Here is a 24,283-nt window from a genome sequence, read left to right as displayed (position 1 = left end):
GGAAGGAAGGAAGGAAGGAAGGAAGGAAGGAAGGAAGGAAGGAAGGAAGAATATATGTAGATATATTTTTAGAAGTAAAGAGGCAAGAAGTAAATGCTTTGTCTGTACTGTCCCTGATATTTCTTTTGTAACCATTCAGATCTCCTGTTATGTAGAGAAGATACATAGACATTTGACAAATAAATGAGTGTGTTTGTGTTATAATAAAACTTTATTTACATAAATGGAGCTGGATCATAGTTTGTTGGTCCCTGTTTTAAGGATTTATGGGCTATAATTTAGTTGTCTTTATTTGGATTTGGCTAGTAGAATTTTGTTGGGATTAGACAACAATGATAACTCAGATTCTATGAACTCCTTATGTACCCTTAACAGTTCCATTCTCAACCTTATCAGAGAGGTTATGTAGCTCATTATTACTGGCAGGGTCAGGTGCACTAGCATCTTCTCACCAAGTCTGTTGGGTTTCTGTGTTGCTTTACCATTATGAACTTTACATTTTGGAGTGATTTCCTGTGTGTTTTTGTGTGTTAGGAGCCCACTAGGATATCTTTATAGGTTTATCGTGAGTTGTGTAGAGGTGAAGACATGTGCCGCAGCTGCGCTTCTGTGAGTGGGCAATAACTCACATTCTAAAACATTTATTAACATGTAATAAATCTATTACAACACTTTCTGGGTAATGATCTGAGGATGATCTAAATGATTATTACAAATATTACAGCTCTGTTATATTCATCTTTTCTTCCTAAAGTTAGACGGTATTATGTTTCCTCATAGTTAAGAAAATTATTTGATTCGTGATGTGGGAAGATCTACTGCTATTTTGAGTGATGTATGTCTATTTCTCCATTTACATTATAGTTTTATAGGTTTATATTTTTACATTTTACTTTTGAAATATTTACAGTTTACACAGGGTAGAGTCCTTTGCTTTTTTCATTTACTCTTATACTCAAATGACTGATGTAGCTCAGTACTTTGTATAATTTCTATACTTGTTATCAGTGTCAGAAAAATGAGCAGTTCAATAACATTTCAGAAATAACTAAGTGTGGATGGGTGAATTATTTCCTGCTTTTATTAACTGAATTTTCTCCAAGGCTCATGCATAGTTTTTATTCCATAGTGGCTAAAATCACTGTAATTTTGGGGTCTTTACACAACTTTTGGGCAGTAACTAGGACCAAACACTTGCAGACATACACAGGTCAGTTCCTTACTTAAATCCTGAATCAGCCTCCTGTTACCTTTTAGGATTAGGTCCAAGTTCATTATCTTGCATGATAATGGAGAGCCTACCCACTTCCTCCTCACACTCTGGATTGAGTGCTGTACCAACTGCCAGCGCTTGCCTGTGGGCTGGCTCCTCTGAGGAGCACACTTTGTTCCTCCTGGCTGAGGCAGTTTTCTCTCTTCTTTCATCTGGGTAACTCCTACTCAACCTTCAGAACTCCATTTAAAGGTTCTAGTTTTGTTTTTAAAAAATTTCCTCAATTCTTTCGAGTCGGTACTTTTACTGTCTGTAGCTGCTTTGTCGTTACTGCCCTTTTGGGCGGGGGTGTCAGGGGGATGGGGTTGTCATCTTATTATTACTTATATTAGTGAGTGTCCTTCCCAGCGGATTGTTCTATGCTAAGAATTATCTGTTCTGTCTGTCATATCCTTACAGTCTCCCAGAACAGAGAGGGCCTCAATGAATATTTCTTAGATGAATTTTACTTAGAAAAATTATAGTCAACAAGTTCATTAATTTTACAATGTCAAGGATGTGTATTTCCTGATTCTGAATTTTTAAATTCTGTTTAATGCAGGGATGGACTTCCAAATCACAGGCAATCCAGAGTTCTTGCCTACCTGTGTAAGTCACATTTCTTTATACTCGAAGTGCTTACTGTTTAATTAAATTATAAATATTTCCATACTTTATCAACTTTCTAAAAACAGAATTCTATATTGTGGTTTTAACTGAATCAAAGAAAGTTTTATATACATGTGGAAGAACTGAAGATTTCTATGCTAAATTAAAAGTAATTTTTATTTGGGCTATTGGGCACACATGGTGATGCTCAAGGATCATTACTGGCTCCGTGTTCAGGCATCACTCATAATGTGTTCAAGGGACCATGAGATGTGCTTAGCATCAAGCACGTTTGGCTGCATGCAAGGCAAGAATCTTAAGCCCATACTCACTCTGCAGCCCTGAAAATAGATCTTATGATGGTACCATAAGATGAAGGGTAGTTTGATCTTAGTTTTACTTTAATATTATTCCTATGCTTATATTAAAAAGTAAAATTATTTTATAGTATTTATTTAAATGCATTTTCTACAGAGATATATAAAATTCTGCATTTTAACTAAAATAGTAAAAACAGATTTATGGTATAGATATATATATATGAGTCTTAGCAGTTTACCTTGAAATAACATCATTTTCTCAGTCTCCTTAAAATGGTTATATTTAGGGGATAGAATACAACAATTTATGTTTATACTTTACATTTTTGTCTTTTAAGATGTGGGAGGATATGATTGTAATGTTTTTTCAAGTATTTTAAACTACAGTGTTTCTTAGAAAATAGGAATTAGATTTTTTTAAATGTATTAGTCTAAGTGAAATTCACTGGGCAAATGTCAGTTATTTTGTGTAGTTGTACATTACAGGTACCTGTATATTCTTCTAGACAAAGAATAGTTAGTGCAAGTGTTAGATGCAAGACATTGAGTATATAAAAATCAATGGTGTGCTGATAAATATTTGCCAACTGATTTTCTGAAAGTAGTTCTATATTAACCACAAATTTTATTTTCAGGGCTGGAGCGATAGCACAGCGGGTAAGGCATTTGCCTTGCACGCGGCCGATCCAGGTTCAATTCCCAGCTTCCCATATGATCCCCCGAGCACTGCCAGGAGTAATTCCTGAGTGCATGAACCAGGAGTAACCCCTGTGCATCGCCAGGTGTGACCCAAAAAGCCAAAAGAAATTTATTTTATTTTATTATTGTTTTGCCTTTTTTGGGATCTCACACCTGGCGATGCACGGGGGTCACTCCTGATTTTGCATTCAGGAATTACTCCTGGCGATACTTGGGGGACCATATGGGGTACTAGGAATTGAATCTGGGTTGGCCTTGTGCAAGGCAAATACTCTACCCGCTCTACTATCACTTCAGCTAATCATAAATTTTACTTGTGAATTATAAATAAAATTAAGTATATATTAATATAACTACAAATTTTACTCATATAATTGATGTATATAAACTTTTGTACATTTTACCTAGTTAAGTTATTCGTACAGAGTGCTTCTTTGTTTTAGATAAACTGTATATCACATAAGCTGCAATCAGTGAACCAGAGTAAATCCAACATGAATGTTGGTTGGTTTTTTTCATTTATTGTAGAAAAATGTGAGTGATTCTTTTATTGAATTAAATAATAGTTTTGAGTACTTTAACAATGGTTTCTCAGTATTTTGGTATTTACAGTATAACATTTGTAGATACCTTTCAAACTTTAATCTGAACTAGTAATGTTTTCTCTAACAGTGCCTTAAGTTTGAGAAGCTAACAAAATAGTAAATCAGATCCTAATTCATAGCATTTATTAATTTTGGTGTAAATAATTTCACCATAGCTGATTTTGAACTATAAGTAACATCACTGAGCACAGACTTAAGTAGAAATACACCTAACATTTTATTATAATTACATTAAATTTGATGATTATCATTAAAGTAGCTTTCAGTAAACTTAAGAACACAGATAACAATGAAGTACAATAAATTAATTTTTAAAATTATGTGTTTTTGTCTTTATTTTGTTTTTAGTAGATATTTTTAATAATGCTTTATTTACATCCAACTCAGAAATTCCTGAACTTAACCAATGCCATAATTAAGACATACCATAATATGTATATGTACATATATGTATATATACATTTATGTCTATGTATATTAAAGTCTCATGTATTAAAGTTATGGGATGCATACTTTCAGGGTCCCTCGACTCGATTTGAGAAGCCTTGTTGACTCTGATGATGAGGTAACTTTTACTTGGTATTTAATATAAGAATTTGAATGTAGTGTTACATAGCTAATGTTACACTGAATTTTACTTTAGAATGATATTTTAGATTTTCCAGTTAATATAGTGAATATTGATTTTAATGCATAAAATTAATCTTTTATTCTTGGCTGTGTCATACCATGTCAAATACTGCATATTTAGCATAATCTAAATGAACCTGGTTAGTACTGGTTAGTATGTATTTATTACCAACTTTCACATTTACAGTGTGAATTTTAGCACTTTATTAATTTCAAAAATGTTATGTCTTTATTTTGTTTTATGTATTAAAATCTAGAACAGTACTATTTATAAAATCACTTTATTTTACATTTTATTCTTACATAGGGATGCTTTTTAAAACTATATCATGAAATTGGTAAAATATACATTGATCCTAGTAGGGAATCCAGAATTTAAAAAAACAAAAAAGGTAAACTACCGATTGAATTTTGCTATTTTAATGCTGTTTTTTTAAAAAAATGTTAAATTTCTTAATGCTGTAGACTAAGTAGTTATACTTATTCCAAGATATATTTTGGATATTTGAAGAATTCAAATCATATTCTATGTCTTTTTCTCATGACAGCTCTGACGAGTGTTCTGAGAAGAGATTTCTCTTCTTTGTTAGTTTCTGTCCTATATCTGACTCTAATTATGTTCTCCTCAGTCTCATTTTTGACAAATTGCATGTGTGATTCTCTACTCAATATCATGCTACAGATTTCATCTTGAACTTTTGTCTCAGCTTGCTCTTCCCATTCAGATTTGGATGTCAATATTTTTTTTCCTTATATCAATAACTTAATTAACATCTTAATTCTACTTCTAAATATAGTTATTTTGTATGGACACAGTAAGAAATACATTAAGCTTGTAGTGTGGCTCTCTTGGGGACATCTCACTGTAGATCTCAGACTACAGTGCTCAGGCCAGATTAATCTTTCCTAACCCTAGCAGGGTCCTATCTATCTTAGCTGTACTTTTTGGATCATTACAGAATTTGTCCATGACTATGCTCTTAACTTACAGTTAAGTATTATGGCACTTTAGCCAGGCCCATTTTGTTGCCAAGATAGCCCATAGCTACATGCCCTGAGCCCATTCAGTCCCTTATCGGGACCCTGCTTTTGGGGTGCTAGGAAGCAAGGGAAACTGAGGCTTAAGTTGAGAGAACAAATGCCCAGGAGTGAATGTCATCCAGAGTCAATTAACTCCCAAGTTACAAAAACATAGCATTAACTGTCTTCCTGTGTCCATAAAAAAGGAAATTACTCTGAATTAACTATGCAAAGGATTTAAGGAGAAGAGAAAAGCAGTATTTACAAGTTAACAGTCTGATTAGGAGATAAAAGTGATTGACCAGTTGGGGAAGCAGAATACAAAGAAAGAGGTTACAAGTAAATGCAGAGGAATGGGAGCACTGTGATCAGAATAACCCAATAAACCTAAGCTCCCTGTGGCAAGGCAAAAAGGACAAACTACTGTTATCCTACATCTTTGCATGTTTGATACCCTATGGTAAATTACTGGCACTGAAATAAATTATGAATATTATCTTTGATTAGAACATAAGTTGCAGAGGTCAGTTTCTTAGCCATAAGCAGACGGCAAATGAATAACATGTATACTTTTTAAGGAAATTGAGTAGTTATTTTCTTTTTGTTGGTGATTAAATTGTGTTATTTTTTACTTTTAGGAGCAAGATATAATACCTGAAAATTTGCCAACTCCAACAGACAAATATAAACCGAGTTATCAGCAATATGAAGGTGAAATGAAAGAGGACCGTAAGCAGTATAATCACAAGAATGCAGAAAAAAGAAAATCAAGTATTACACATCAGCAGTCTCTAAGACACAAGATAGAAGACAAGGTAATAAATGAAGCTTTATAAAATTCTAACAAAACAAAACAGTAGGCATATTGTGGAAACATTTTTAAATTCTGATATGTCTTGCTGTTAGTATAGCATCTTCTGTATCAGTGACTATTGTAAGTGTTTTCTTGCATTAACTAGCTTATTCTTCACAACACAAAGGGGTTATTATCCCCATTTTCAGTATTGAATACTTTAGTCTATTATACGTTAGTCTATTATACCATTATAATACAATACTAAAGTTTACTTTAGTCAGATGATATAGTTATCCTTTTTTTCTGTCAGTAGTTTCCATTTTTCTTTGAATTAGAAATAAGATTTTACATATGGCTTTCCTGAACTCTGTTGGTCTCAAATTCTAAATTTTGAAGTTGAAAAGTTAGTTTTGGTTTTACAATTATTCTAGTTTCTGCTAAGACTGTCATCACTTGATCACCGTCTTGTGCTTTACTCAGGGAGATCATTTTTAACTGTAAGTTACTGGAATTATTATGTTTTCATAGAATGCTAAGTATATATAAATTCACATCCATGAATTTTGAACAAAGTGAACATAATAAATTAATGACTTTCCATAAACAAATGAGAAAAGTAATTCTTAATATTGAAAAGTTTTAAAACATAGCTTATAGTGGCCATAAAGAGGAGACTATTATAATACAATACTAAAGTTTACTTTTTATCAGGGCGGAGCAATAGCACAGTGGGTAGGGCATTTGCCTGCACGTGGCCAACCCGGGTTCAATTACTCTATCCCTCTCGGAGAGCCCTGCAAACTACCAAGAGTATCTCACTTGAACGGCAGAGCCTGGCAAGCTACCCGTGGTGTATTCAATATGCCAAAATCAGTAACAAGTCTTATAATGGAGACATTACTGGTTCCCGCTTGAGCAAATCAATGAACAGCAGGAGGACAGTGCTACAGACAGTGCTACTTTTCACTGGAATAATAATATACTGTGTGTGTATGTGTGTGTGTGTTTATTGACTGCTTTTCTTTGTAGAGTATACAATGTGAAGAAGCCCTTGTGGATGATCTCACCAATTTTGATAGGAAAGTCCTCTTACAGCTCGGTTTTGCAGATAACCCTTGCAATTTGCAACACAGTACAAGAAAATCTCATGCTGTAAGTCAGTATTTTTTGGTAATACCAGTATTTTTGTTTATTTGATAAGCCATTAATATAATTTGCTCTGGTATTTTATAAGCCTTTAATTTAATAGTGATAGAAATTAAATTTGGATTGAGGTGAACATTTATTATTGTATGAACTGAATTCTGACTTTTTACAATTGGTGCATTACAAAAAGTGTAAAAAAATTGTCTTGCTTTGTTGAGAATTTGTAAAACCTTAGTTTAATGCTGTTCAGTTTTGTTGGCTTTCTGACTATGTTAGTGGACCTTTTGGGCATCATCCTTCGATATTTCGAGACCAGTCCTACCTCCCCTTATATCTGCCGAAAATACAATTGCTAGACAATGTGTTTTGTATTGCTTGTTATGGATATAATATAATGTCGCTCTAGGAATTCTAAGATTTTAATAATTAGTGTCTGAAGAAATTGCTGCCTCAGGTTGCTCATGTCCAAGATTCTTGTGTGTGTCTCTAATTGTGGCCACGTGGGAGCTAGTGCTTCTTGCTGGCTTCTAGAAAATGGTGACAACTGGAGCTCTTAGAGGCAGGCGGTGGGACAGCACCTGGCCCCGTCTGGAGTGGCCCAGCGGAGAAGGCCTATTGCAAAGTCTTGGGCCATCTCTGAGGCAAGTTGCTCGGGTCGGAGATTTCTGTGTGTGTCTCTGGATTGTGGCCACATGGGAGTTTAAGTAGACGGTGGGCAGATGTGGCGTCATCTCTGCATCCATCCGGGTGAGGGGAAGGCTGGCCCACTCCTCCCCTGTCCCTCAAGACTTGGGATTTACCATCACCACAGCTCGTATCTGATGCTTCTTGCTGGCTTCTATAAAATGGCAACTGCTGGAGCTCTTAGGGGGCGGGTGGATAATTACATTTTTATAGTGTCTGAGTGTAATCAGATCAAATTGCTTAATGTGGAGTACACTGGTCTCCCTATTGAGTCAGATTTTAGACATATCAATATTGAATTGATGGAATACCAGTTTGTGATATCTAAGAATTTTGAAAAATAGGTTTATGTAGCTAAAATAATAATATAGCAATATTGATTTTTACCAGTTTTATTATTATTATCATTGATGAGAAGGTCATTGCATATTTTATTTGGACTGCAGTTATCTAGTATTAATGCATTTTGAGTGTACAATAATATATAATGAATCACTGAACCCGGTAGATAGTTTTCTGTAAATGTTGCTAATTTGTTTTCATATCTATATGTATTTATGCACATATCTGTACATATATATCAGGTATTGGGCCACACCCGGGAGAACTCTGGTCTTACTGCTGGTTCTTTGCTCAGGGATCATTCTTGATTGAGCTTGAGGGACCATATGAGGTGCTGGGGATCGAACCCTGGTCATCCCTGTGCTAGGCAACCATCCTACCTGCTTTAGTATTACAGGTTCCTGTTATATATACATATTTTTACCCAAACCATATGCACATTATTTTCTATATTACATTTAAATATACCATTTCTCACCAGTATAAGCTTATCATGTTTGTCTCTTTATCTACTTTCAGCACTCAGTTCTTGTTCAAAGTGACAATTTCCAACTATCTTTGGGATAGATGGGCTGGAGCAATAGCACAGTGGTAGGGCATTTGCCTTGCATGCGGCCAACATGAGTTGGATTCCTCCACCCCTCTTGGAGAGCCTGGCAAGCTACCGAGAGTATCTCATCCACAATGCAGAGCCTGGCAAGCTACCCGTGGCGTATTTGGTATGCCAAAAACAGTAACAACAAGTCTCAAAATGGAGATGTTACTGGTGCCCATTCAAGCAAATTGATGAGCAATGGAATGACAGTGACAGTAACAGTGATTATCTTTAACATAAAAGATACTTTTAGGGACCGAGAACTAGTACAGCTGGTGTGGTGCTTGCTTTGCAGGGGGCCCACCTGGTTTCAATCTCTGGCAACCCATGTGGTCCGCTAAGCACTACCAGACTAGGAGTGATTCCTGAGTTCAAGGCCAGGAGTAACCCCTGAGAATTGCTAGGTGTGGACTTTATAAGGCTATTTTATAAGGCAAATTAGGGACCGGAATGATAGGAAAGTGGGTTGGGTGTTTGCCTTGCTTGCAGTCGTCTGAGTTATATCCCTGGAACCCCATGTGATCTGATCCCCACAAGAAGTGGTTGCTGAGCACGGAGCCAAGAGTAAGCCAGAAGCACAGCCGGGTGTGGGCCCAAAACAAATAAAAACAAAACAAAACAAAAAAGCTTGAGCAAAATATTAGGCAAAAATCCTGCTCCATATGATTCATCTACTATATTCCCTAAATTTTCCATGAACTGAACATTCGCAATCCTTAAAACTCAGTATGTATTATTCTTGGTATAATCCAAAGTCATGTGGTCTTAGCAGACTTTTTTCCCTTGCAACTGCTTTATTAGAGGCAATATGTTCAAATTCATCATAATTGCATTTTACTTTATTATTATAGCCTTCATTAATTTTTTCCAAGGAAATATTTATGTAAATAAATGAATTCTACTGAAATAAATACTGATGATTTATTTTTTAAAGGTACAAGTAAATTCTTAATTTAATTTATAAGTAAGTATACACAGAAGCAGTGAACTTAGTGTTTTTTTTGTTGCTGTTGTAGTTTTATTTGTTTGCTTTTGTGAGACAAAGCAATATTTATTTAGAGAACATGCATTTTTCCAGATTGGGAAGTGCAAAGTATGGGTCATTTTTCAGTGGGGAGACATGCCAAGAAGTAACCACATCTTAGGCAGATGAGGGTCATGGAGGACATAGGGTAAAAGAAAGGAAGTTCATATCTTAGGCAGAAACGTGGCAAGTGCCAAACCTGGGGTATATTGATGTCTGTCTCTACTTTATGTCTGTTTCTACTTCCACCATCACTGTTTCCAGATCCTTGATAGTAGTGTGTCTTTTGCTCGAGGAAAGCAAAAAAAAAGAAAAAGAAAATTATCTGCTTTGTGTTTACCCAGACCACTACTTTAGTGTCCCTGAATGGTTCTAACTTTTTCTAGAAGTCCATGCCACTATCAGTGTCCAAACTGAAAGTACACTTTCTGAATGGGCATTTGAATCTCATAAATCTTATCTCTCTTGCTTGCTTTTGGGTTTTGCATCTGGCTGATGTAGATATATTTTGCCTATTTGTTTGTGTTTTCGTCTCTTCATTTTCTGGATCATCCTTAGTATTAATAATTTCTTACTTTACTTTTAGTTGTACAATCTTTCTAAAATTTTAACTTATAATTACTAGGCAAAAATTATAAAGTGTCATAAGCTTAGGGCACACAAGATATATACATATATATTGAATGATATGAACTTTGTGTGGGGTATATTTGGATGACTATAAACTAATTTGTACCTTAAGTTTCTACCTCAAAATGTATTTATATGGGACATATATATTATTTATAGGCTAAGTTTTATATACTATGCATTTTGAATTTCTACCAACAGAAACATTTTCTTTATAGACTATTATTTAACATACCCATCTTTGTCAGGGTTTTAGGAGTTTCTAACTTTCATTTCTGTGATTTTTTTTAACTCATTCTTAATTTTTGTTTCAAATAGAGAACTCTTACTAAGATTGTAAATCTTTTTTGTTTGCTTGTTTTGACTACATCTGATAGTTGTCAGGGGTTAGTCCTAGCTTTGTGCTCAGGGGTCACTTCTGACAGTGCTCAGGAAAGGATATGTGCTAGTGGGGATTGAGTTTGGGTTGACCACATGCAAAACAAGTGCCTCATCTGTTGTACTATTGCCCTGGTGCCACAACACTTCTATTATAGTCTACATTATCTTTTCTTAATTTTTTCTTGGGTCACACCTGGTGATGCACAGGGGTTATTTCTGGCTCTGCACTCAGGAACCTCTCCTGGTGGTGCTCAGGGGACCATATGGGATGCTGGGAATCGAACCCAGATTGGCCAAGTGCAAGGCAAATGCCCTACTCGCTGTGCTATCACTCCAGCCTCAAGTTCACATTATCTTGCTTGATGTCATTTATTATAATAATCAGTGAGAACAGAAAATTAAGTGGCAGAAATTAGGAGTCTAATAATAGAACAATTTTTATTTCTCAATTTGTAATCTTCCATTTACCTTTGTAAATAGTGAGTTATTGTTGTATTCTAATCTAACTGCATTTATTTTTTTAACTTTTTATTAAATCACCATGTGGAAAGTTACAAAGTTCTCAGGTTTATGTCTCAGTTATACAATATTCAAACACCCATCCCTTCACCAGTGCCCATATTCCACTACCAAAAACCCCAATATACCCCCCGCCCCCACCCCCTACTCCCTACTGTATAACTAATGAATTTCACTTCATTTTCTCTTTACCTTCATTACGTTCCATATTTCAATACAAAACTCACTATAGTTGTTGGAGTTTCCACCCAAGAGAGACAAACCTACTACCAAGGAAGCATTTGATAATTAGTTTTCCATTGCTGGGAATGAAGAGATATGTAGCCCCACTGCTCCAAGTACATAACTCTTTTTTTTTCTTTTTCCTTTTCCCTTTCCCCCCCCCCACCCCCATTCCCGCACCTCAAAGTATGGTGTACACCATGCTGTGTTTCTCCCTGAAAATGGGAAACAACCTGGAAAGAGGGATATTTCCTCTTCTTGGCCAGCGTGGGCTTTTGCTTAGTTCACAGTCCAGAGAGGTGGCTGCTACATTAATAACCTTCAATATTTCAACAAAAACTTACTGTTATTATTTGGAGTTTCCCCCCCCCCCCAAGTCAGACCTGTTAAAAAGGAACCATTTCACATTGCTGACAATTATAGATGCTAAGTCTTGGTTTTGGATTTCTGTATAAAGTCCAGGGAAAATTCTGCCAGATATTGCATAGCCCAGCTCACAGTCCCAGTGCATTACTGTAAGAAGTCTCTGGAATCAAAGTCTTTAGGCGCAGAAGGTCCGCTTCACTCTCAGCAGCTCCGAATTTATCTGCTGCCTGGGGGTGGATTTTTCCTCCCCACCCTGTCTTCCTGCACGGAAAACAGCGGCGGCGGCACCCACATGGCAGGCGCCATCTTCTAAGAATCCTAACCCAGAGGTATTCGATTTTTACACTTGGGGCTCCCAGGGACTCATGGGAAGAGGGTGTAACCGGCACGCCCTAGGCCCAGATAAATTTGGAGCTGCTGAGACTAACTGCATTTAAATAACAAATATTTCAACATAATTTACCTTAATGTGTATTAAAAACACTTCAAGATGTGTTAGAAGAGTATAAAGACAGTTGATCAAATCAGTAATTGAGAAATATGCTATTTGGTTAATAGATTATATTCATTATCCTTTTATGACGGGAGGCTTCCTCCCGCCCCCCCTCCCCAGGTTTGTGATAAACAGGTTAATGGTTTAAATTCAGTTTCAGTCTCAACTGCTGTGAAAACTTGTTTTGGTGTGGTGGTTGTTGGGCCACACACATTGGTACTCAGAGCTTACTCCTTGTTCTTTGCTTATCTATCAGGGATAATTTCTGGTGGTTCTCAGAGGACATATGTGGTGCCAAGGATCAAGCAGGAGTCTGTGCAATGCCAGTGCCTGAAACCCTGCACTCTCTCCAACCTTACTGATTGCTTTAGACCAAACTACATTAGGGTGGAGGACTCAGAGCTGTGACTTCTCTGGGCATCCCTCCAGGAGAGCAGCATCCATATTTTCTTCTTTAATTCTGAAAAATGCAAAGACAGTTAGAAATTTCTGAGGTTTTTAGTAGAAATTTAAATCCACTTTCTCAGAAAATATAGCGTGATTAATTCAAATTTAACATTATAATTGATGGCCATAGTTATCTATATTTGAAGAGGAAATCATAGAGATTTATGTTTTAAGACTCGTGTTTTCTTTATGGACCGTGACTATGTAAAATATAATTTTCTCTTCTCAGGAAGTTGTGGCTGCAGAGAAGAAGCAGCAAGCCGTTGCTGAGCAAATGATGATAGACCTCTTATCCAGGTGTAACTGGTCTAGAGAACATCCTGTTTTCACTGAGCCTCTGTTTTTCTTTTTTCTCTTTTTTCTATGCATGACACCCATATCCATGGTTGATCAACACATGGTCACTCAGAGTTTTCCAGCCTTTTTCTGTTCACTGCATTCAGTGTTTAGTAACACTCCTGGGATGATAGAACTAGTCGATGATGCTGTTTACTAAATATTCACTACCTGAGCAATGCAATAGGTGTTTACTACTAACAACTTGATGGCTATTTGAAAAAATACTATAGTGACATTGAAAGAAAAACAAAGTATCTATTTATTTATTTATTTATTTATTTTTGCTTTTTTGGTCATACCCAGCGATGCACAGGGGTTACTCCTGGCTCTGCACTCAGGAATTACTCCCAGTGGTGCTCAGGGGACCATATGGGATGCTGGGAATTGAACCCAGATTGGCCACGTGCAAGGCAAATGCCCTACCTGCTGTACTATTGCTCCAGCCCCCTCATTCTTAAGTAACTATAGCTAACTTTACTAATGGGAGGTGGGCAGCTGTTGGACACTATAGTTTCTCTTATGTTAGAGTTGTTTAGGATGCTCCTCTCCTCACTCCCTATCCCACTTTAATTTTCGCATGGCACTTTCTTTTTAATCACAGCAACTATAGAAAATACAGCTTTGCATCACTGAAGGAATTCAGGAATTCCATCATCGAAGGAGTGTAGTATGCTTTTCTATTGAATGGAGCTATGAATTACCCTCAGTGAGTAGTTTTCCTGCTGTTCAATAAAGGTTGTTATTATATCTCCCTCAAAAATTAGGGTGGCCCACCACCACTATCACTAGTCCCACCCCACCCAAACCACCATCGCCACCATAAAATAATAAAGAAAAAAAAAGGGCTAGGAAGAGATCAGGAATGCTGGCTTGATTCACAGAACCTCCTGCCCCTGCCCGCCCCTGAATATCACTGGTGATAGCTCTTAAGACCCCAAACTCCCCCCTTTCCATCATCACCACTAATGGTTGTGACTTTTGTGGCTCTGGAGCACTGCTAGAGTGGCATTAGTGGTCCTTGGCACTCCAGGACTCAAGCAGCATTGCATTGCAGTAGGCAGTATCACGCTGAACCTCTGACCTTGGCTGGCTCTATCACTGGAAGGGCCCTCCTCACCAAATAAAAAGTATCTCACAGTTCCCCATTGTCCTACTTAATGCATACTTTGGGAACTTTGGGACTAATCTAGTAGAAAAATTCAAAGCCTTGAAAACTAAATTTTAATACCTGCTCTGCTAAGTTGCATGAAAGCATGCATTTAGTATAGACTTTCAGAAAACTTTCCGAATAGCCTCAGAAGTCTTCAAGACAATTTATGTTTTTAAAAAATGTAATTAATTAAGTGGCAAAAATGATAACATTCTAAAAGTTAGTTTTTTTAAATTAATGCCTTAGTGTTCTTGATTATATTTGCTCTGGCAGTGCTCAGGAATTAGCCCTATGGGATGCTGAACCAGAGACAGCTGCATACAAGGCAATTATCTTAACTTCTGGCTTATTTTCCAGCCCTATTTGGAGCTATTTCTATGTGCTTTGCCATACACATCCTCTTAGTAAATTTATTCTGGTAAAAATCTTTATTTTGAGTATTACCATATGTATGCATTTAATGTCTCTCTACCCAGTATCTCACTATTTATTTTTTCATCGCCACCATAATACCAAAATGTCTTTCCCTAAGATAACCAGTGGTATCCGTCTTGTGAGATCAACCGAGATTTCTCAGTTCCCATTTACATGCTCATCAGCAACATCAGTCTAGGTTGAACACTTGCTTCTTTCAGAAACATTTTGTTTGTTTGTTTGTCGGATTTGGCTTCCTGCACAGTGTCATTTATTTGCCAATTTTCCTCCCACTGTGTCCTCAGTGTCGTCTCTGGACTCCCGTTCATCTCCCTGTCCTTAGACACGGAAGCCCATGAGGATTCTATTCTTTTCTACATTGACATCTGAGTGATTGTATCTAGCACATGCCTTTAAAATCTCTGTGTTTGGGGGTTGTTTCTGACAGTTTCAGGCAGGGATGCATGATGGGGATCATACTAGGGCCTCCTGTGTACATAGCATGTGTTCTGGTCTGCTGAACTCTATTTCTAGCCTATGACCATTATGATTTGATTCAGTTATTAAATTTATAATTTATTTATTTAATATCTGATAAACTAGCATTCTACCAGCAGTAGAAATTTGCATGTCTATATGAACTGTTCCAACTCTTTATTAATCTATGAATGCTAGAACATTACATTACCATGTTTAATTGTCAGATTTTGTATTTTCCCATATAGGGCTGTAATCAGCGATCCGGAGCAAAACATAGTCTCTGAGAAACAAGAAAATACTTGTGTCCTTCCAGATTCAAAGGCAGCACCTCTTCGATTTAGGAGAAGAACATTGCATGAAACAAAGTAAGGTTAGACTTTGGTAAAATGTTGAGATTCTAAATATATTTTTGAGTGTATTTTTGAATCTGAAAAGACTTTTTGTTCATTTTGTTTCCTATCATATAAAATAAATGGAAAGTTTTGATTTTTGACACTAGATCTTCTACTTTAAGATATTGGGGTAACTCCATTCCTCTCCCTTTCACATTTTTTGTCTGTAGTTTAAGAATATCACTTTATCACTGTATCACCATTGTTCATCAATTTACTGGAGTGGGCACCAATAACGCCTCTATTACACTCAGCCCTGATACTTTAGCAGTCTCTCTTACTCGTCTTTCCCAACGATTGGAAACTCTTTCAGGATCAGGGGAATAAGACCTATCTTACTGTTTTTGGCATATTGAATACGCCACGGGTAGCTTGCCAAGCTCTGCCATGTGGGTGGGATACTCTCTGTAGCTTGTCGGTGTTTACTTCTGCAAATTTAGAATATATGAGTAGGAGATGCATGTGTGCTCCAGTGGTTGGGTCTCAATGTTATATTAAATTTAGTATTGTTGAAAAGTCATTTTATGTGCATTTTATTTCTAGTTTATGAAATATGTGGGTTGGTACAGTCTTCAAATGCAGTTCACTTAACTTTACTTATAGTTGACACATCCACTAATTAAAAAAATTTTTTTATTGAGCCACTGTGAGATATAGTTACAAAGCTTTCCATGTTTGAGATTTAGCTATACAATGATCGATCACCCATCCCTCCACCAGTACAAACTTTCCACCACCAGTGTCCCCATTATCTCCCCCACTTCCATCCCAGTCCTTACCCTGCCTCTATAGCAGACAATTGCTCAGATACTCTCTCTACTTTTGGGAATGATATTTTGCTCAAATTTTCTCACCACCATTCAAGTCTGCCTTCCATGGGCAGAAGCTATATTATGTATTTTCCATTGCTCACTTTGCATATCATGAAAAGTTGCGTGGCCATGTTAGCGGCTATGCACTTCTGAGATTCTAAATTATAGATGGTTCAGTTACAGAAACATCTCTATAGGGAGCTATTCCAGTGCAGTTTAAAGAATTAGTCCTGACACCCACATACCAGAGCCTTGCTTGTAGAAGCTCATGGTCACTGGGATTCCATCTGGAGAAGGCGAGGAGACTGCACCTTCTCCATCTGGAGCATCCCCGTGAAGTCAGCTCAGTATGGGGCACATCCACCAATTTTAATAGACAGAAAAACTTACCAATTCTTGGAGTAATTCTTTCTAAATGTCTTTAATTATTATCCAGTGATTTAACTTGTAATTTTTTTTTCAATAGGAACCTCCCAAACAATGATTTGGTTCTTGGGGGACCCTCCTGGCTAAACTGGCCTTTGGTAATGCAGTACGTTTTGGGCCCAGGATTGCTCAGGGGTCTCTAAGCTATAGCCAGCAGTTCTTGGGGCAGGGGACATTCAGTGTCTAAGATCAAACTTGGGCCTTTGCACATGTAAAACATGCATTTCACCCATTTGAGCTATCTTCTCAGCCCTTTTTTTATTTAAAATAGTTATGTATTTCTTTTTTATTTTTTTCTTATTTTACTTTCTGGAAGCCTTTGTTTTTAATACATTTAAGTATTTTTCAATATTGTGTATTAGCTTCCTATTTCAACTGCAAGAAATCGCCATGAAGAGAAGTTTCTAAGCAAACAAATGCATTTACTTATAGTCCTTAAGGTCAGACACCTAGGTCAAAGTTAATGGGGCTGTGTTTATTCTGGAGGATTCCTGGGAAAAATTCATGGATTTTTGTTTTGTTTTGTTTTTCTTTTTAAATTTTGAAAGGCTGTCTATCCCTTGACCCTTGACGCATAATGCCATGTGCAAGAGAAAATCTCTGCAGTCACATATCCCTCTGCTTTTCTTTTATAAAGGCACTTTGGACTGATTGAACCTACCTGGATAATTCTGGGTTATTTTTTCATTTAAAGCATCTTATATTAATGTGCAAAATCTCCTCTATTATATCTCATGAGTTAATATCTTTATATTCTTGGAATTAAGGTTACAATTAATCAATACACTCCTGTGGAGTATTTGATATGCCAAATACAGTAACAATAACAGGTTTTATTCCCCTGACCCTGAAAAGAGCCTCCAATCATTGGGAAAAATGAGTAAGGAGAGGCTGCTAAAATCTCAGGGCTGGGACAAATGGACACGTTACTGGTGCCCACTAGAGTAAATTGATGAACAATGGGATGACAGAGATACAGTGATAGAGTGATATTCTTGGAAATAGTATATGAACACCTTGCAGGATTCAAGTGTGACACATAAACTTTTTTGGTGGAGGTGTGAAAAAGTACAAACGCATGCACGAAAGAGGGTGTGATGTGTGTGTGTTGTTTGCGGGCTCTTGGGGAGCTCTCTTGCCACTTGCATTTGGTGCTCTCCAGCCGGTGTGTATGGACCGGATTGGGATGGCTCCTCCTTTGTGCTCTGCTTCTGTGTGTGCCATGGTGCTCTCTTCTGTCTGTCTCTCTATTTCTGACTCTTCTCTGTAGTCTCTCCTCTGGTCTCTTCTGATCTCTCTTTTCCGATCTCTCTTTCCAGAGCCCTGCTGCTTCAGTCTCTGGATTCTCACTCGCTTTCATTTCTGACTCTGACTGATTCTCACTCATTTGTGCTCTTTCTTTCCCCTGCTTCTGGCTCCAATGACTCCCTGATTCTCTTTTGCTCTGTGCTCTGCTTCTGTGTCTTCTCCCCCCACTTCTGTGCTCTGCTTCTGTGTCTTCTGCCCTTTGCTTCTGTGTCTTCTCCCTTCTTGTGCATCTTCTCCCTCCACTTCTGTATCTTCTCCCTTCCTTCTGTTATAGTCTTAGTTTATATAGCAGTCACATAGGGTGGTGACACAAAGGTGGGTTGAACATTAACAAATCAACAAAGAGGGGTAAAACCACTCCTCCAGGAGATTAACAAAATCTCATCTAAGGAGATTACTCTGGATTACTAGGAGATCCGCTCAAGTTTGGGATCCCAATGAGGCTCTGTCGCTTTCTTCTTTCTTTGGCTAGTAATCCACTTAAATAGTTGTAGTAAATCTACTTCTAATATTTCTAGCAATGTCATTCTGTATGAGCACAGTAAGAGATATATCAAACTTAAAGTTTGGGTCTTCCTGAGGACATTTACTATACATTCTAGACCACAGTCCTCAGGCCAGGTTAGTCTTCCTAACCCCAGCAGGGTCCTAGTCTCGTCATTACTTTTGGATAATGACAGCATTTGTCTTTGACCAAGTTCTCAACTTATAGTTGAGTGTTGTGATGCTTTGGCCTGGCCCATTTTGATGCCAAGTTAGCTCACAGCTTGCCTTGGGTCCATTCCATCCCTTGTTGGCACCCTACTTTTGGGGTGCTAGGAACTAAGGGCAACTGAATTGAGAAAGCAGATGCCCAGGAGTAAATATTATTAGAGTGAATCAACTCCCAATTTACAAAGCATAATATTAACTGTTTTCCTGTGTCCATACAGAAAGGACATTGCACTGAGTTCTCTGCGGCAAGGCTGAAAGGACAAACCCAATGTTATCCTACAGGAGTAGAGTGGTCAGAGCTTACTTCTGGATCTATGCTCAGAACTCCTGGAGAGGCAATGGGGACCATATGTCATTTCAGGAACTGAAACTGGGTCAGCTGTGTGCAAGACAATGAAATTTTTCTTTTTTAAAAAATAAAAAAAATTGTTTGCCCTGATACCAAAAGCAGACAGAGATACCACAAAGAAAGAGATTATAGACTGATATCCCTGATTAGCACAGACACAAAGATCCTCAACAAAATATTAGCAAATAGAATCCAACGACTCATCAAAAAGATCATACACCATGACCAAGTAGGATTCATCCCATGGATGCAAGGATGGTTTAACATTCGCAAGTCAATCAACATAATTCATTATATGAATAAAATAAATAATAAAAACCATATGATCATGTTAATAGATGCAGAGAAAGCATTTGACAAGACCCAGCACCTGTTTATGATGAAAACTCTCAGCAAAATGGGCATTGTAGGAACTTCCCTCAATATAGTCAAGGCCATCTACCACAAGCATCATTCTCAATGGGGAAAAACTAAAAACCTAAAGACTGAAAACTAAAAACTAAAAGCGGGCACAAAACAAGGTTGCCTGCTTTCGCCACTCATTTTCAATATAGTACTGGAAGTCTTGGCTATAGCAGTTAGACAAGAAAAATATATCAAGGGTGTACAGATAGGAAAGGAAGAGGTCAAGTTATCACTTTTTGCAGACAATATGACACTATATTTAGAAAACCCTAAAGACTCTACAGAAAAGCTCCTAGAAACAATAGGATGATATAATGAAGTAGCAGGCTACAAAATCAACACCTAAAAGTCCATGACTATTATATACAAATAATGAAAGGGAAGAAAGAGACATAAAAAAACAATCCCATTCACAATAGTACCTCAGAAAAATCAAGTACCTTGGAAGCAGCTTAACTAAAGAGGTGAGAACGTATACAAGGAAAATTACAAAACACTACTTCAAGAAATAAAAGAGGACAGTAGGAAATGGAGACACATCCCCTGTTCATTGATAGGGAGAATTAACATGATCAAAATGGCAATATTGCCCAAAGCACTATATACATTTAATGCAATCTCTATCAGGATACCCATGACATTTTTCAAAGAAATAGACAAAACACTCCTGAAATTGATATGGGACAATAAACCCCCCAAAATAGCTAAAGCAATCCTTGGGGAAAAGACGGTGGGTGGCACCACTTTCCCCAACTTCAAACTACTACAGAGCAGTAGTAATTAAAACAGCATGATATTGGGCTAGAAGCAGACCTGCAGACCATGGGAACAGAGTTGAATATCCTGTCACAGGCCCCCAAATATATGCCCACTTAATCTTTGGCAAAGGAGCAAGGAATGTAAAGTAGAACAAGGAAAGCCTCTTCAACAAGTGGTGCTGGGAAAACTGAATAGCTACCTGCAAAAAAATGAACTCTAATCTCTGTCTAATGCCAGCACAAAAATCAGATCAAAGTGTATTAAAGATCTCAATATCAGACATGAACCTATAAGGTACATAAAAGAAAATGTAGGCAGAACCCTCCATGACATTGAAGCTAAAAGCATCTTAAAAAGGATGAAACAGCACTGACCATGCAAGTGGCAGCAACCATAAACAAATGGGACTACGTCAAACTAAGAAGCTTCTGCACTTCAAAAGAAACAGTGACTAAAATACAGAAAGAGCCCACAGAATGGGAAAGAATATTTACCCAATATCCATATGATAAGGGATTAATATCCAGGATATACAAGACACTAGTAGAACTGTACAAGAAAAAAACCTCCAACCCCGTCCAAAAATGGGGAGAAGAAATGAACAGAAGTTTCCTCAGAAAAGAAATACAAATGGCCAAAAGGCACATGAAAAAATGCTCCACATCACTAGTCATCAGGGAGATGCAAATCAAAACAACCATGAGATGTCATCTCACACCACAGAGACTGGCACACATTCAAAAGAACAAAAGCAGCCTCTGCTGGTGTGGATGTGGGGGAAAAGGGACGCTCTTTCACTGTTGGTGGGAATGCTGACTGGTCCAGCCTTTCTGGAAAACAATATAGACAGTTCATCAAAAACTATAAATTGACCTTCCATATGGCCCTGCAATACCACTTCTGGGAATATATCCCGAGGATGCAAAAAAGCACAGTAGAATTGACGTCTGTAACTTTATGTTCATTGCAGCACTGTTTACTATAGCCCAAATCTGGAAACAAACCAAGTGCCCTAGAACAGATGACTGGTTAAAGAAACTTTGATACATCTACACAATGCAATACTATGCAGCTGTTAGGAGAGATGAGGTCATGAAATTTTCTTATAAATGGGTAGACATGGAGAGTATCATGCTAAGTGAAATGAGTCAGAAAGAGAGGGACAGATATAGACGGACGGCACTCATTTGTGGAGTATAGAATAATATCACATGAGGCTGACATCCAAGGACAGTAGATAGATACAGGGCCAGGAGGATTGCCCCATAGCTGGAAGACTGCTTCATGAGTAGAGGGGAGAAGGCAGGTGGAATAGAGAAGGGATCACTAAGAAAATGATGGCTGGAGGAATCAGTCAGGATGGGAGAGGTGTGCCGAAAGTAGATAATAGACCAAACATGATGACCTCTCAGTGTCTGTGTTGCAAGTCATAATGCCCAAAAGTAGAGAGCGAGTATGGGGAATATTGTCTGCCATGGAGGCAGGGGAAGGGCAAGAAAGGGGGGTATACCGGGGATATTGATAGTGGAGAATGTGTACTAGTGGAGGGATGGGTGTTTGATCATTGTGTGATTGTACCCCAAACATGAGAGCTTGTAACTATCTCATAGTGATTCAATAAAATTTAAATAAGTAATTGTTTCCAGGAAAATGAGAAATTTCATTTTAAAAAATGAAAATAGGATGCTCCATGAGATGCTCAGAATGTGCTGAACAGAGAAGTGGGAAGCCTAAACTTTTCTTTTTAAGAGTAAACTGGAGGCCTGGAAAAAATAACAAAGCAGTAGGGCACTTGCCTTACAGACCAAGGTTCAATTCCTGGCTCCCATATGTCTCCCAGAGTACCTCCAGGAATAATTCTTTTTTTTTTTTTAATTTTTTATTGAGTCACCATGTGGAAAGTTACAAAGTTTTCAGGTTTAAATCTCAGTTGTACAATGCTCGAATACCCATCCCTTCACCAGTGCTCATATTCCACCACCAAGAATCCCAGTATAGCTCCACCCCACCCCTCACACCCCTAACCCCCCTACGCCCCTAGCCCCCCCACCCTAAGCCCCCCCCCCGCCTGTGTAACTAATAAATTTCACTTTACTTTCACTTTGATTGCATACAATATTTCAACAAAACTCACTATTATTGTTTGGAGAGTCTCTCCCCTAAAGTCAGACCTGTTGAAAAGGAAGCATTAGATAATTTGTTTTCCAGGAATAATTCTTGAGTGTAGAGCCAGGAGTAACTCCTGAGCATTGATGTGTGTGCCCCCCTGCCCTCCCGCATACAAAACGGAATAACTTTGAATAGAAGTAAAACATGCATTCACAAAATGTATGAATTTTTAATGTTTATCATTTGAATTTTCAGAAACTAGAACATACACCTAGATGAAGAAATGCCCAACACTGCCCCTTCAGTTACCATTTCCTGTGCCACATTAGCTAACCTTTGTATTATAATATATGGTTATAAATTTACATAAAAATCACAGAATTTGGGGGGTTTGTGTATCTAACTCCTTTTGCCCATCTTTTATATTTGTGAATTTTATCAATGATGTCATTTGGAGTTGTTTTGTATTCACACTGCTGTTTAGGATTTCATTGTCTAAATATACCACAATTTATTTATTCACAGATGTTGATGGAAGTTTGGTTATTTATGAATTGTGCTGCCATGAGCTTTTGTGTATGCCTTTGGTGAACATATGCACTCATTTATGCTCAGTGCATACTTAGCAACATGGAATTGCTGGACCATTTAGGACGCATCTGTTCAGCATTTAAAAAATATTGCCAAATACTTTTCTAAAGTGGTTGCTGCAGTTGATGCTTATCTGTTGCAGTGAGAATATACAGTAAGAATATTTTAGCCAGTGCTTGGTGTTGTTTATATATTTAATTTTCATGCTTAAAGTAGGTATATTATACTGGTGATTTTCATTTGCAATTTATTGGCAAACAAAGAAGTTGAGCACATTTATTCCTAACATTGTATCACTGTATCATTGTCATCCTATTGTTCATTGATTTGCTTGAGAGGGCAACAGTAACGTCTTCGTTTGTCCCTGTCCTGTGCTAGTGTAGCCTAATGGTGTCTGTTCACTCCAGGAACACAAAGAGCATGTTGTTACTGTTTTGGGCATGTCAAGTACGTCATGGGTAGCTCACCAGGCTCTGCTATGTGGGCAAAATATCCTCAGTAGCTTGCCAGTCTCCCCAAGAGGACTTGTTCCTGTATATTTTCTAAATTTCATCTTGTCATCTAAATATCCTCATATATAGAATTTCCCTGGAGGCCGGAGAAATTGTACAACCTGTAGCCCATTTTTGTTGCAAGCAGTAATCTGGATTTGATCCTCAGCACAACACATGGTCTCTTGAAATTACCAGGAGTGGTCCCTAACCGCAAGTCCTTTTAATGTGTTTATCCATTTCATAGAGATTTGTAAAACTTACATATATAGTCTAGGTACCAATGCTTTTTGTTTATGTTTTTGGACATATATTTTCCTACGTTATTGTACTTTTTTTCTTCTTGATCATGTCTTCTGATAATTATGAACAATGTTTATAAACTGTTTGGTCATGTAGAACTAAAACTTAGAAGCAACTTCATTTTTATTTATTCATTTTGCTTTGGGGTCATACCCGGTCATGCTCAGGGCTTATTCTTGCCTCTGCACTCAGGAATTGCTCCTGGCAGTGTTCTGGGGAACATATGAGATACCAGGGATAAACCCCGGTTGGCTACGTGCAAGGCAAGTGCCCTACCCACTGTACCATTGTTTGGGCCTCAGAAGCAATTTTAATGTAGACCAGTTTATCAAGTTTTCTATGTATCATTAGCCACGTGTATCTTCTTTCAGAATCAATGGGGATAGCTCAATTGGTAGAGCGCCCTCCTTGCTAGACCTGAGATGCGTTTCTGATCCCTGGACTGCTCCACACAGTGCTAT

At 37.6% G+C, this 24,283-nt stretch overlaps 1 protein-coding gene across 1 annotated transcript in view; it reads left to right on the top strand.

Annotated features, from left to right (window-relative positions):
* Positions 1–24,283, top strand: part of CAPS2 (calcyphosine 2) — a 59,122-nt gene that overhangs the window by 8,989 nt on the left and 25,850 nt on the right. Inside the window, exons 3-8 of the mRNA XM_055118397.1 lie at positions 1,815–1,861; positions 4,005–4,050; positions 5,774–5,950; positions 6,961–7,083; positions 13,010–13,077; positions 15,409–15,528. Coding sequence (XP_054974372.1) covers positions 1,815–1,861; positions 4,005–4,050; positions 5,774–5,950; positions 6,961–7,083; positions 13,010–13,077; positions 15,409–15,528 — 581 coding nt within the window. The remainder of the gene's footprint in view (positions 1–1,814; positions 1,862–4,004; positions 4,051–5,773; positions 5,951–6,960; positions 7,084–13,009; positions 13,078–15,408; positions 15,529–24,283) is intronic.

The sequence above is a fragment of the Sorex araneus genome, chromosome 10 (genome assembly GCF_027595985.1).
Source record: "Sorex araneus isolate mSorAra2 chromosome 10, mSorAra2.pri, whole genome shotgun sequence".
NCBI classification, from domain to species: Eukaryota; Metazoa; Chordata; class Mammalia; order Eulipotyphla; family Soricidae; genus Sorex; species Sorex araneus.
Note: the sequence above shows the minus strand (reverse complement) of the source record. Positions and strands in the feature narration are given on the sequence as shown.